The sequence below is a fragment of the Ornithorhynchus anatinus genome, chromosome X1, assembly GCF_004115215.2.
Source record: "Ornithorhynchus anatinus isolate Pmale09 chromosome X1, mOrnAna1.pri.v4, whole genome shotgun sequence".
In the NCBI taxonomy this organism is placed as follows: domain Eukaryota; kingdom Metazoa; phylum Chordata; class Mammalia; order Monotremata; family Ornithorhynchidae; genus Ornithorhynchus; species Ornithorhynchus anatinus.
In genome coordinates this window covers 66,330,504-66,344,846 of record NC_041749.1, presented here as the reverse complement: position 1 = coordinate 66,344,846, position 14,343 = coordinate 66,330,504, and the positions used below count along the sequence as shown (strand labels likewise).

General features: G+C 37.8%; 1 protein-coding gene across 1 annotated transcript in view; it reads left to right on the top strand.

Annotated features, from left to right (window-relative positions):
* PTPRG (protein tyrosine phosphatase receptor type G) overlaps window positions 1-14,343 on the top strand; it is a 686,752-nt gene that overhangs the window by 618,040 nt on the left and 54,369 nt on the right. Inside the window, exon 15 of the mRNA XM_039910413.1 lies at window positions 12,823-12,914. Coding sequence (XP_039766347.1) covers window positions 12,823-12,914 — 92 coding nt within the window. The remainder of the gene's footprint in view (window positions 1-12,822; window positions 12,915-14,343) is intronic.

Here is a 14,343-nt window from a genome sequence, read left to right as displayed (position 1 = left end):
CCCATAATTCTAAAGTATACATCATTAGCTTTTGGACAAATGGGCACTTTTTCGGCACTAAACTATTCTCCCACTTCCCCTATTAGGAATTTATCTTAATGTCTGGCTGGCTGTAAGCTCCTTGTGGATAGGGATCATGTCTACCAACTCTAAAAATAATAATTACTATGGTACCTGTTAATGGCTTACTATGTGCCAAGCACTGTTCTAAGCTCTGAGGTAGGAGCAAGTTAATCAGGTTGGACACAATCCCTGTCCCACACTGAGCTCACCCTTTTAATAACCATTTTTTACAGATGAGGTAACTGAGGCACAGGGAAGTTAAGTGACTTGCCCAAGGTCACAAAGCAGACAAGAGGTGGAGCTGGGATTAGATCCCATGACCTTCTGACTCCCAGGCCCATGATCTATCCACTACACCATGCTGCTTCTCTATCGGATTGTTTTCTCCCAAATACTTAGTGCAATGTTCTGTGTACTTTAAGCATGCAAGAAATACCACCGATTGACTGATTAGTCTTCAAAATGCTTATCTGAAAGCAACTCCTCCATAGAAGACCTTCTGCCCATCCAGAAAGCTATTTTCTTGATTGACCTCAGTGGTTAATAATCACTGCTTTTTTAATTAGAACAACTTTGAAGGCATTGATAAATATTCTTAAAAACAATGGGATTTTAATGTTACATTGGAACCACTATACTTTCAAGTTGCTCAGGCCTAAATCCAGGATTTTTTTAAAAAGGTTTATCTCCGCCAATCAGCATTTTTTGCGTAAACCATGTTGTTGTTCAAATGAAACATTATTGTAATTCATTCCTTTGTTAAATGATTTCCTTATGGAAGGATGTTGAATTCTGTTTCTAGATATCCATCCCCATACTTCCACCACTGTAGAGCTATTCCTCACTAGACTTTTAAACTTAGTGGGGAGAAAATAAGTACTATTGCCAGCCTGAGTTGGAACAAATAGACTCATTCCCATTCTCTAGGCAGAGGGGAAAAAAGTATTTACTCCATTAAGGGTGGTAGTACAGATATCCTTCTGTAGAACTTGAAGTTTTGTTGATCCCTGAAGCCTCTAACCTGGGTACATCTCTTAATAAATGCATCTGATATAATGGTAGCTTCCATGCAGCAGTGTTTATGAAATGCATTTAAAAGATAAGACTGTAAACTTGCTTGATTTTATTATGTGTCTGAATCCTTGTGGCTGCTTTTTCACCTTTTCTCCTCCTTAAACTTCCAATGAGGTAAATGACTCCAACATCTTGAAAGTAACTGTATTAACATGTTGAGGGTTACTCTCAGATATTGCATTTTAATACACATTGAGGTGAGTGTCATGCTCTTTGCAAAAGTCTGGATAGGACCCACTATTATGTCGAACACCACTAAATCACTAACATTCTCTTAGAGTGTCAGAAGTACTCCCTGCCTTGTAATGAATAATGTCCTGTAGATCAACTAGTAGGTAAGCACCTTAGTTTTAGGAATGATTTTGCCTATTATCTGCCTCATTTCCTCACTGCATATATGGACTTAACTACCACTCAAATGCTCATAACACATAAGAAAATACTTAAGTACTTAAGTATGCAATTTTTTATTAAGTCTAAAATTCTTAACTAGAGAGATGACCTTTCACAGTCTTACCCACTGCCAAGGAAAAGTGATGATATGTAAATATGAACATGCCAGCTACCTTATCTGGGACTAGCATCTACCAGTAGATGAACGTGGGACTGCTTTGAGGAAAGATTGCTCTTAAGTAGGTCTTCTCAAGCTTAGTACTATTGCCCCAGCTACTTCACAAAATTTGTTGATTCTCCATCAAGAACCTTCCATTCACTGGAAACACTTCTCATGGGTCTTTGTGCTGGTTATGCCAAAATGACTATCTGGAATATTTAGCAATCTCATGTATGTTCTTCTGCACCTTTCAACCCATGTTGTTTGATCATGGAGAGCAGTACAACAATTTGGAGCCTATTCCACCAACTCTTTTTAACTCTGGCTCCTCCTATTTTTTTATATGATAATGTTTTTTAAAAAGGGATCATAAACAGATATCCACAGGTTGCTCAACAATAGTCTAAAATGTTTTGACTTGGAGGTATAATGAATGAAAATGGAAAAAGAGATTCTAAGGTTTACTGTATAAAGTGGAGATTTGATTAAGAATCTTGCCCACATCTTAATAAAGTTATGTATTAGCTTCTGTGTATATTTTAAATAATTTCCATGTGGAAATGGCTAGAGCCTGGAAAGGACTAAAAGGAAATAAGACCAGTAATTATATTGGATTATGAAAATTATAAAAAGTGTGAATAAAGAATGTTTAGAAGAAGATCTGTTAGCTTTCTGAAAACAAAATACGTACATGTAAGTGAATAGGAATGATTATACAGAAGGCTTGGTTACCAGGATTTTGCTAAACCTTAAATTCTAGAACTAGGCCCTTCTGATAACCCCCGATACTAGAACAATCTTGGCCAATTGATCCCTTGCGGAGAACACCTTCTTCTAGCAGGAAAAAGATGATATTGGTGGTATAGTCAAGTTGTATAAAATTCCCAATAGCACTAATAGCTAATAATAGTAATAATAAAACATTGTACATAGTTCTCCAGGTAAAAAATACAGATATGGGAATTAGACCCAATCCCAGGCCCTTAAGTGGTTTACAATATAAGGACAAAGGGTTGGTGACAGACACTTAAGGACAGATGAAACAATAAAAACACAAAACTGATATATAGGCCAAGTATTGGACAAGAAAGTAGTCTATGCTGGCCAGTTTTAGAAAAACTATCCAAATGATCCAGCTAACTGGTCAACCTATTTTGCAATGATCCCTCAGCTAATTTTGATCACTACCAATACTTGACTTCCATATCCAAATGAGAATTCCCTGTTTCATTCCCTCAGTATTTTGCAATATGAGCATTCCACTAACTTGATAGATTTTAATCAATCAGTAGTATGTCTTTAGCAGCACATAGTAGTAAACATTTGGGAGAGCCCAGTTGAGTTAAGAAACCTAGACCCTGCCCTCAAAAAGTTCACAATCGAATGGGAGAGTCTGACAGATTTGGGACATTCACAAACTGTTATGCCTATTAAAAACAAAATAATGGAAGGAAATTAGATAATGTAAATCAAGAATACACATAATCCACATAAATGTTAAAAGGTTGGTTGTTACATGGACACACCCTGGGAAGATGGAGTTTAATTAGAGAATGCCTCCTAGAGGAGGTGGCTTTTCAGGCAGACTTTGAAGATGGGCTGAGATGTTGCCCAGCAGATTTGCAGGGCAAGGAAGTACTAGGCAGAAGGAAGGGGATTGATTAAATCCAAATGACTGATGAGAAGGGGTCACTGATGTGTACGAGCTGGGGTGAACTGGGAGAAGAAAGCTCATACAATTCATGATTTTACTCTAGACTGTAAGCTCCTATCTAGACTGTGAACTCCTTGTGGATAAGGATTGTGTCCATTAGCTCTTTTATATTGTACTCTCCCAAGCACTTAGTACTGCTCTGCACACAGTAAGGACTTAATAAGTATGATAAATTGATTAGAATAGAGCTAATTTGAGTTCATTATAGCCAACAATTGGGAATTTCTGCTTGTGGAAAGAGCACAGGCTTAGGAGTCAGAGGTTGTGGGTTCTAATCCTGATTCTGCACTTATCAGCTGTGTGACTTTGGGCAAGTCACTTGACTTCTCTGTGCCTCAGTTACTTCATCTGTAAAATGGGGATTAAGACTGTGAGCCCCATGAGGGACAACCTGATTACTTTGTATCTACCCCAATGCTTAGAACAGTGCTTGGCACATAGTAAGCACTTAAATACCATCATTATAATTATTATTATTGGGCATTTGTGAACAGTGGGGAGACATGTGAGATCAACATTTTAGAAAAATGATCTGGCAGCAGAATGAAGTATAGATTGGAGGGCGAGAGGCTGGAGGCCAGCAACTCTGGGAGGAAGCTGACACAGTAATCCATCTGGAATACGATGAGCACTTGGACCAGGGTGATGGTTGTTTGGATGGAAAGGAAAGAGCGAATCTAGGAAATGTTGTGATGGGAAAACTAACAGGATTTAGCAACAGACTGAATGTGAGAATCGAAAGACAGCAAAAAGTCCAGAATAATTATTACAAAGACTGTGGACTTCTGGGACGAGTCACATAATGGTGCTGTTTAGTGTGATGGAAAAGGTGGTAGAATGGATTTAGGAAAGGAGATGAGTTTAGTCATATTGAGATTGAGGTTGTCTGCAAGAAGAAATGTGAAATTACAAAGGCAGTTGAGAGGTTAGTGTGAGCAAGATAGATTTGAGAGTCATCTATGTAGAGGTGGTAGGTTCAGGCATTCATTCAATCATATTCATTGAACGTTTACTATGTGCAGAGCATTGTACCAAACGCTTGGGAAAATACAATACAGCAATAAAGAGAGACAATTCCTGCTCAGAACAAACTCACAATCTGGGGCAGGGAGGAGACAGACATCAATACAAGTAAACAGACATCAATATAAAATTATAGATATATACATAAGTACTGTGGGGCGGGGAAGGGAGGAAGATCAAAGAGAGTAAGTCAGGATGATGCAGAATGGAGTGGGAGATGGGGAAAGGTGGGGCTTAGTCTGGGAAAGTCTCTTGGAGGAGATATACCTTCAGTAAGGCTTTGAAGGTGGTGAGAGTAATTGTCTGGCATATTTGAAGAGGGAGGGCATTCCAGGCTAGAGGTAGGACGTGGGCCAGGGATCGATGGCGAGACAGGCGAGATCGAGGCAAAGTGAGAAGGTTAGCACCTGAGGAGCGAAGTGTGCGGACTGGGTTGTAGGAGGAGAGAAGTGAGGTGAGGTAGGAGGGGGCAAGGTGATGGAATGCTGTGGGAGTAGAGACACTTTTTTGGGAGCTAAAGTGAGGCAAGAAGGGACCTGGAACAGAGCCTTGAGGCTCTCACCCACAGTTTGCGGTTGACAGACAGAGGAACCAGTGAAAGACAATGAGAGAAAGGAGAACCAGGAAAGGACTGTGTGAGTAAAACCCAGGTTGGGTAGCATTTCCAGAAGAAAAGGAAGTACCTAATGGTAACAAATGTGACCAAGAAGTCAAACAAGATCAGGATAGAGTAAATCCTGTTATATTGGCAAGGAAGAGGTCTTTGATAACTTTGGGGAGTGCAGTCTCAGTGGCATGAAGAGGGCAGAAACAAGATTGTAGTGGGTTGACAAGGAAGTTGGATGAAAGGTAGAGGAAGAGGAGGCTGCAACTGTAAATAGCCTATTTGCACAATTTGACAAGAATAGAAGTTATGATAGCTGGAGGGTGCTTTAACCCCACAAGTCTCCTCCTCCTACCCATCTGTCCCAAGAGGGAAGACAAAAGTGTGCAAATTCAAGTCTGTTTCCCCAGTGTCTCATATTCAATGAAAATAATATAGTCAGTTTAACTGTACATAAAATTGAAATAACCTTAACTCTGCCAAGGATGCCAAACATGAAGGTTTCTATAAATTACATTTTTTATCACATTCTTAATGGAAACTCAGATTTCATGTTTCTCAGAAAAATGCAGGCTTTAGTAAATAGTTGGAAAATTAGCAGTAAATTTAGTCTCATGATTCACGACTCTTCAGTGATGCCTCAATAACTTGAAGGTCACTGACTTTCCCAGGGTGCGAGTTTTGAAATAGGCACTCTAAAATCTGAGGTATTAATCTAACTTTATTGTTTATACAAATAAGATTTCTGGAGAAAACTCACTGGATATATAGAATTCCCAAGGCTTTGTCTTTTCATTGCCTCCATTGCATCATAAATGGGAAAGTAATTTTACATTGGAAAATAAAATGTTTTGGTTGTTTTCACATCCTATGATCTTGCACCAGAGAAAAACCTATTATCTCTTCTCTAACTGGTACTAATGTCTTGATTTGTATCCTTATTTCAAATATGTAGAAATTTTAATATAATATGTTACTGTATTTCTAATTCAAGTCTAAAGAAATGAAGATCCACCTTGACAGAGGCATAAACATAACTTCCACTCCTGTAACTATTACCAACTGTATTTTCAGACACAATGTTTTTGACTTGTAGCTTGAGCTGGAGAAAATTGGGATAGCACTGTGGTTTTGATTTATTCTATATGTGTTAGGCTATTATTGAATTTTAAATTTCACCAGTGCCTTTTTAATCACCTGGTAGGACTGATTCTATTAATATGTACTCAGTTTTTACGGTTTCTATTATCCATCTTCTTCTGCTGGACTTCAAAGCTTGGCTCTTGGTCCACAAAAATCTTCAGGTCTCCTGGGTAAGGCTGTTGCAATAACATCACACCAAGCCATAGTGAAAGACCTGTTCAGAGTCCAGCTCCCCACAGAGCATCACCTTCCCATCTTTTTAACTCCCCAGTCCCAGCTCCTCTAACTGGAGCCCGTTTCAAACTCTCACTTAAGTAGTCTGTTCACAAATCTTGTCCCAGTCCACACCAACTCTGCTCTCATCATCTCCCTCCACTTGAGCCCTATTGATATACCACCAGCTCTGTCTGATCCATGGAATTTCAATTTTCTACACCCTCACCTCTTGGACTCTGGACCTTCTTCATGGCAAACTCTATGGAGAAGAACAAAATTAGGCCCAGCCTTATGTTGCAGCAGCCCTGGCTAGGGCCAAAAGTCATACTTCTAAGGCCAACAAAAGAAGATGGTAATAGAATCTGCAAAAAAACAAGGAGGAAATAATCAAAATAGTAGTGCCTCTATTGGCAGTACTCATCGCCCTCATATGACCATGCCTGCGTGAAGGCTCAGCACTGCCCTTGCACCCCACTCCAGTCCCGTAAATTGGATGAGATCACCTCCAGCTCAGCACCTCTCTTCACACTATGGCTCCTGCATCCCGCAACAAAAGTGCAGAGTCACTTTTGGAAGAATCAATTTAACTGTGCTTCTGGTGACCCTGCTCTTATTTACTTACTCTTGGACACTAAAACTATTATAAGGGAAATACATATTTATTTTCAGAACCCGTGTACTGCCACTGTTCAGCTTATAGAATATCTCTCCTTGGTTTCAGTCTCCCTTAAGTTGATCTCGCTGTCTTTCTGGAATCTCAAACATTGGTAGAATAAAGCTGCTCTAAGCAGAGATTTGATGAAACTTCCAGGTCCTGGATTTGTATCCATTTGTGTTTTGCTGTAGTTATCATTATCTTCATCATCAATAGTATTCAGTGAGCATTTAATGTGTCCAGAGCACTGCATCAGCAACATAGGAAGCATACAAAGAAAATAAAAGATGTGGTCCCTGCTCTTGGGTAGCTTGCAATATAATGAGGGACTTTTACAACATACTGTTATCATCATTATCACTTATAAAGTACTCTACAGAAGTGCCAAGCATTATGCAATGCACTGGTGAAAATACAGTGAAAATTAGCATTCATGGCCTCTACATTTCTGGAGCTCGCAACTAAAATAAGGGATAGACACACTCCCACATGGGAAAAGCTTCAAACCATGACCAATCAATGAATCAGTCAATTGTATCTGTTGCCAAATTGTACTTTCCAAATGCTTAGTACAGTGCTCTGCACACAATAAGCGCTCAATAAATACGATTGAATGAATGAATTGAGCATTTACTGTACTAAGTGCTTGGGAGAGTCCAATGTGAAAATATAACAAAGTTGATAGACACATTCCCTGCCCACAGTGAACCAATCCTAAAATAATCCAAAAGTAATGAATAAGGTGCTTCAGAACCTATTCACTTACTGGCCTCTCCTGGGTCTCAGGATAACTGATATTTCCCAACATTCTAAATGGACTCAAAGGGGCCAGTCTCTGGGAATAGTGGCCTAGAGTCTACAGTTTCAGGGAGATCTAAGACTGCAGAACTTGTTCTTTGGAGGTAAACATGATACTTCTCTTCCTATCCCAAATAATGACCTAAGACAAACTTTCTTCTATTGCTCCTCTCCAAATGTTGAGCACTTAGAATCATAAAAGTTATTACCCATGGCATGACTTCTACCTGAAGATGCAGCCACTGTGGAAGGGAGCTAAGACTCTTTCACTGCAGGATAATCAATAAATCATATTTACTGAGTGCTTACTGTGTGCTGAGCACTCTACTAAGTGCTTAAGAGAATACAAATAAGCTTTGAATGGGGGGAGAGTGATCATCTGTCAGATATGAATGGGGAGGGATTCCAGGCCAGAAGGAGGACGTAGGTGAGGGGTGGGTAGCAAGGTAGATGAGATCGAGGTGCAATAAGTGGGTTGGTGTTAGGAACGAAGTGAGCAGAATGGCAAGAAGTAGATCATTGGTGACCTTAGAGAGGGCAGTTTCTGTGGAGTGAAGGGAAGGAAACCAGATTGGAGGGGGTCAAGGGGAGAATTGGAGGAGAAGAAGTGGAGGCAGTGGTAACTTACTCAAGTAGTTTGAAGAGAAGTGGTAGGAGGGAGGGAGTCGGAGGGTGATAAATGGAGGGACCCATGGGGGATGAGGGAGGGCTAGTGGTATGAGATCGGCGAAGGTTGGGGAGTGAGTTGAGTTCAGTAGAGAGAGTGATGTTGAGGGCATCAATTTGTGCACTAAGGGAAGGTAGTTTGGGGTATGGAGACTTAAGGATAAACTCCCTCACTACTTCATCTGGGGTTCAACCAGTAGCCTCCACAAGGATTTCTTTACTTACAAAGTATGTGGAACCTGGTTCTACCAGCTCCTAAATTGAACCCTCATCCTAAGAAAACAAATAATCTGCAGGCATCTGTGGCCTGTGCCTAGGGGGCCACTCTTCACATTTTTTCTAGATACATCTGCAACACCAGTGATGCTTTGTATGTTTTTGTATTTTTTTATAAAGGAAACTGTTCTGTTCAGTGTGGGCACCAAATACACATTACTTAATCCTCTTTTTACACAGCCATATATTTTTGTCTACATGTATACACCTCATTTACACACACCAGAAACTCAGTATTCTTGCAGAATAGTAAAATCACCATGCATAAATAAAAGAGAAATGGAAACTTTGATGGGTTTTTCACTTCAGTTGTCTCAGGAATTTTAAAGAAAATAGTTGATATAAGTAATAATGTTGGTATTTGTTAAGCGCTTACTATGTGCAGAGCACTGTTTTAAGCGCTGGGGGAGATACAAAGTAATCAGGTCATCCCACGTGAGGCTCACAGTTAATCCTCATTTTACAGATGAAGTAACTGAGGCACAGAGAAGTGAAGTGACTTGCCCACAGTCACACAACTGACAAGTGGCAGATCCGGGAGTCGAACCCATGACTTCTGACTCCGAAGCCCAGGCTCTTTCCACTGAGCCATGCTGCTTCCCAAAGTATACATGCCTTTTTTTTTTAAAACTAATAAGTTCACCCACCATAATGTTGCTATCTAGGAGAGTCTTTATAAGATAATTACCACTACAAAGTTCTTGTTCCCCATTTGGTTACTTTCCCTAGCTCTTTTTTTCACTTAGGTAATTCATGTACTTTTACAGGAGGTGACTGTATGCCACAAAGTCAAAATATTACCCAAAGTTGTAACTTAAAATTCAAATAAATACTATATTAAACTAAAGTTGAATCTCTGCTCCTTGTACCAGAAAGCAAATCCAGAGATGGAAAATTGTTTGCTATCCATAGTATTTTATCACAGAAGCTTTGCTACTGTTCTCATCTACATGCAGATAATGTCAGAAAGAGAATTTGCTTTGCTTTTCATTAAGATGAAAGGAAAGCCGTTTCAAAGTTAACAAGTTTGACCTCAAATCATTTGAACTCCTGGCTAGTAATTCCAGGTTATTAGTTGGTGGTTTCACTATGCTAAATATTGTGCAGGTACAAAACAAAAACAATATTGCATTGAGTGATTCTGAGTTAATATAGAGACTATCCATAAGTCTTGGAAAAGCACATTTTTCTCTGCATTTATAGGGTAGATACTATATTGTTTTTCTTGTTTCCTAAACTGAATTACTCTCAGGTGATCATTGTTGGGTCCATTTTACCTTTGTATCTTTCTGCTTTGATCTGTTCCTTTGTCAAGTGTTTGTGTAGTCATTCACCTTTCCTATGTTGCTGAGGTTTCTCAGTGATCCAGAACCAAAAATTAATTTCAAGCCTCAACAGAAGTGTGAACCTAAAAGAATTCTTGTTGAAATTGTAAATCCAAACTTTTCTGATGGAGTGGTTTTCAAAAACAGAACTTTAAGCTATAACCCCAAATTAAAAATCAAACTAACCCTTTTTGTAAATTCAGATATGGATGTCATATGGAAGATACTACAATATATCTAAAGTATACACAATTTGATTCATTTTAATTCATTTTAAACAGATGATAAAGTATAATTTTTCAGGTTAATTGCAAATGCAAAAAGACTCTTTACAAAGATTTGTGTCCTTATTTAGTCTGGTTGGGAAAAATGGTCCCTTTGGATTGTATCTGGCCTTCTGTAAAGAGAGTTACCACTCTGAAGTGGTTTGTGTTCCTATAGAGCAAATCATAAAGCTTCTCTTACCAGGAATGAAGCATAGGCTCTTTCCTTTAGCCCCTAAACCAGTCCTTGTGCTTGATTCCTGAAAGCTGGAAATACCTGGTCCAACCCAGCCTGGCTCACTTTGATTTTGGGTCCTGTGCAACCTGGTCTGAATAGAGCCATGGACTGATCCTAGTCTTCTGGAAAATCTCTACTTAATGTAAATGGAGCATGTGCTTTTTAATTGTATACAAATTAGGTTTATTTCTGTTTAAGATGGTATCAAAAGTGAGTGTTGGCTACAATTCATTTTCAAATGCATTGGCCTTATTTCATTTTATTGGATTTAGTCACCTATTTGCATGCCATTTGGAAAGGCTTGCATGAGTAACACAAGGCAAGTATACCCTCCCTTTTCTGGACATTTTCCTTGGTTTCCTTCACTTTGATTCAATTAAAATCTTTAATGCAAAATACCCACTTTTTTGAATGCAAAAAAAAGTATGAGAAGCAACAGACTGGGTGCAGGTTTGGGAAACAGAAGCTTTTAGATTCTTTTTGTTGCCCTGTGAGAGTTGACTTAAATCCTTGTCTGGATCACATTTGAAAATTTCATCTGAAGCAATTTCAATGTACTATGTTGCATCATCCATATCTTTCTATCATTCCTTCTCTGAAATGTATCTGTCAGTTCCATGGTACAAAATGCATTAGAATGTTATATCATATCACCTATCAAGCAAAACCTTGGAGGTGTCAGTCAGCTTAATGTATTTCTGAGTATGATTTGGGGCCAGTTTCCTGATGAAATCTGATTTTTAATTATTATTGTTGCAGACCTTCACAAGGAATGTATCTCTTCTAAACTTTACAAGGATATTTAAAGAAATCATTTTGTTAGGGGAATATTACTGACTCATTCCATTCCTTCTCATAGCATCTGTTTTTTAACCATGATTTTTTAAATAAGTTAACTGCATATTCATGAATTTTTTAAAATGTTAAAATATTTGTAAATATGTTGAAAATTTTAAGTCTCAATTTGTTAGAATGATTAGCCATCTAGCAAATGGATAGGGCTACTTCAGTATGACATCTACATGAGTGATTAAAATAGCATTTCTATGAAAAACCCTCTAAGGACATGCTATTGCCTTCTATAAATGAAGTTTAAAAAGATGATATTTTCCTCTCAAGAATGATTCAAGTTTGAAAATGTCAATAAATGCATAAAGCCACCCCAGAGTCTCAATCTCCAAACTAAAGTAGAGGAGTAATGACATAGTCAATAGTAACTGTCATCAAACGTAGAGAAATCAGATTGTCAGGACTGGATCTATAAAATCTGTGCCAAAGCAGGACCTCATTTACACATACAGATCTTCATACCCTTTGCTAAGAAAAGCATCTGTGACAGTTCAGATGTTTGTTAGTTTGCCAAAGATCTTTCACTCTGAATAAAGTAAATGTCATGTCTGTTGCTTATCTTCAAAATTCTGCAGAGTATTTCTCAAAGAAAATATTGGGGGGCGGGGAGCAATTATTTTTCCAAAGCAATGGAATTTTAGATTTTTTCAAAATACTAAAATGGGGTAATGTATTAGCTTAAATTTAAGCGAGAGTGGAGAAGTTAACTTTAAAAGACATGAAGATTCATGAATGAAATACTGTTTCATAAGTCAATGTGAGTTTTAAATATTGCTTACCTAGGCTGTATATGATTATTTCTAAACATAAAGATATTAACAAAAATGTTCTTTTGTCATACAAGGCAATAGAATACTAACTACAGTTCAAAAGAAAATAGGTGCAAAGCATTGCTGTTTGAAACTTAAGAGTTATAAGAATAAGACAGAATTGCTCCAACCTCACAGGAAGAAAATGATGCTATTACACTATGCCTTTAGAAGAAGCATGATTAGATAGATTTAGAAAGTTTACACATTTTATATTAGAACAGTTTTTAAATGCAATATTTGATCTAAGCAGTAGCTTGAAAAGTTGTCATGAATGACCAGGAAGAACAGTCTTTGTCAGTCCTCTCAATCTTTGATTCATTTGTTATTCAGACCACACACAATCAAATCCTGATTTTAAATTTATCATGAGATTAAGTGCAGTTCATAATGAGATTTTCCATAAGTGAAATTGTTGCAAAAGATTCAAGGGTCAGGCTGCATGTAGAAATCAGATACAGCTTTTGCAACAGAACACCTGGTCCCTTATCAATTTCAACTAATTAATGAAAAATATTGCTTTGCAAATTTGAATGTGTTTCTTTTTTTTCAGATGACATGGAAGCCATTCCTGTCAAACAGTTTGTTAAGCATATCAATGAGCTCTATTCTAATAGCCAGCATGGATTCTCTGAAGATTTTGAGGTATGTTTTAACACCTTAAATTAGGTAGCAGCTTTTTCTAGAAACAAACTAGTGGTTGATTTTTCTTATTGCTCCAAGCCTTGTTCGCTCCCAAAAATGTTAACTGAGAAAACTGGGAAGCCAGGGTAATCTTTTTTATTTAAACTTATAAATATTTGTAGGTAAAAAGCCATCTTGTACACCCTTACAATAGGTTTCCTTTTTTAAATGGCCTGGCTGGGTATCAGCTGTTTGGGTGTATTCCTCCATGGGAACAGATTTATGAATTAATGGCCCAAGCTTAATGAGAGGGAATAGGCTGCCTGGTGTGATCAGAGATCTTCTGTTCCTCTCTGCATCCTGTCTCCTTCTGACCTTATGTAAAACACTTCAGCCTCTTTTCGTAGGTTTCCTCCTCTAAAATAAAACTGAGTGTTACCTACAAACTATATTGTGGGGCTATTTATTAGGATAAAAGGAAACATATAAAGTGCTTTGAGCTCCTTGATGGGAAAACACATTTTAAATTCAAAGGGTGATTATTTTTTTGCATTACTAGTATGTTAATGGAAACAGGCGAAGGTGATTATTGAGAAATCTACCAGGTTTTAGTCAAATTCCAATTTTAAAATAATGGGCTGGAAAAAAAAGACCTATTAAATTAATTGTTCTATTCTTAAATAAGGTGCTGGAATTTAGAACATTCTCCAGACACCAAAGTGAAGAATACAAATGGGCTGTGAAGTAGATTTTCAATTTGGCACATCTGGTGATTTAAGAACAGTCTTAATTAAAGCATTGGCATTGATTTGGTACTTTGTCTTTAAGCCCAGCAAAACAAAATTGTGGGGAGAAAGAATCCTGTTTCTTGGGACTGCATATGCAATTTTCTGGAATATAAACAAGAGTTCAATTTATTTAATGTTACTGTTTGGTTAGAATTGAAGAATTGACACACAGAACATAGTTTAAGTCATAAACATTTTGTATTCATGAGGACAGTGAATGTGTGAGGTGATAAAAGTGATTTAGTTCAATTGACTGGAGGCTGGATGACTGAGCAGGAATATTGAGGCATTTAACAATGTTGATGGTATTCAGGACAAATATTTATCCTCCAGAGAGCAGAATTTGATCAAGATGATCAAATGCGCCTCCATCTTCTCAATTATTTATGAATTGAGACCCCAGTGCTATTCATCACAGCTGGTTTTGACACCATTTAATTATTCAAAATAATCAGCTACACATCTGTAAACTCGATTTGACTTAAAATGGGCTTTGCTGCATCAAAACCACTTCTCTTAAATCTTAGATTTCTTCCCCTATTTTTGCAGCAAAACACTTTGTTCATTCGAATAATTTGGGGGCACAATATAAATAAATAGGTAGGACTTGGATAGGTTTGTCTTTGTGCCATAACCTCTCCTTTTGAAAGATCTTTTCAATT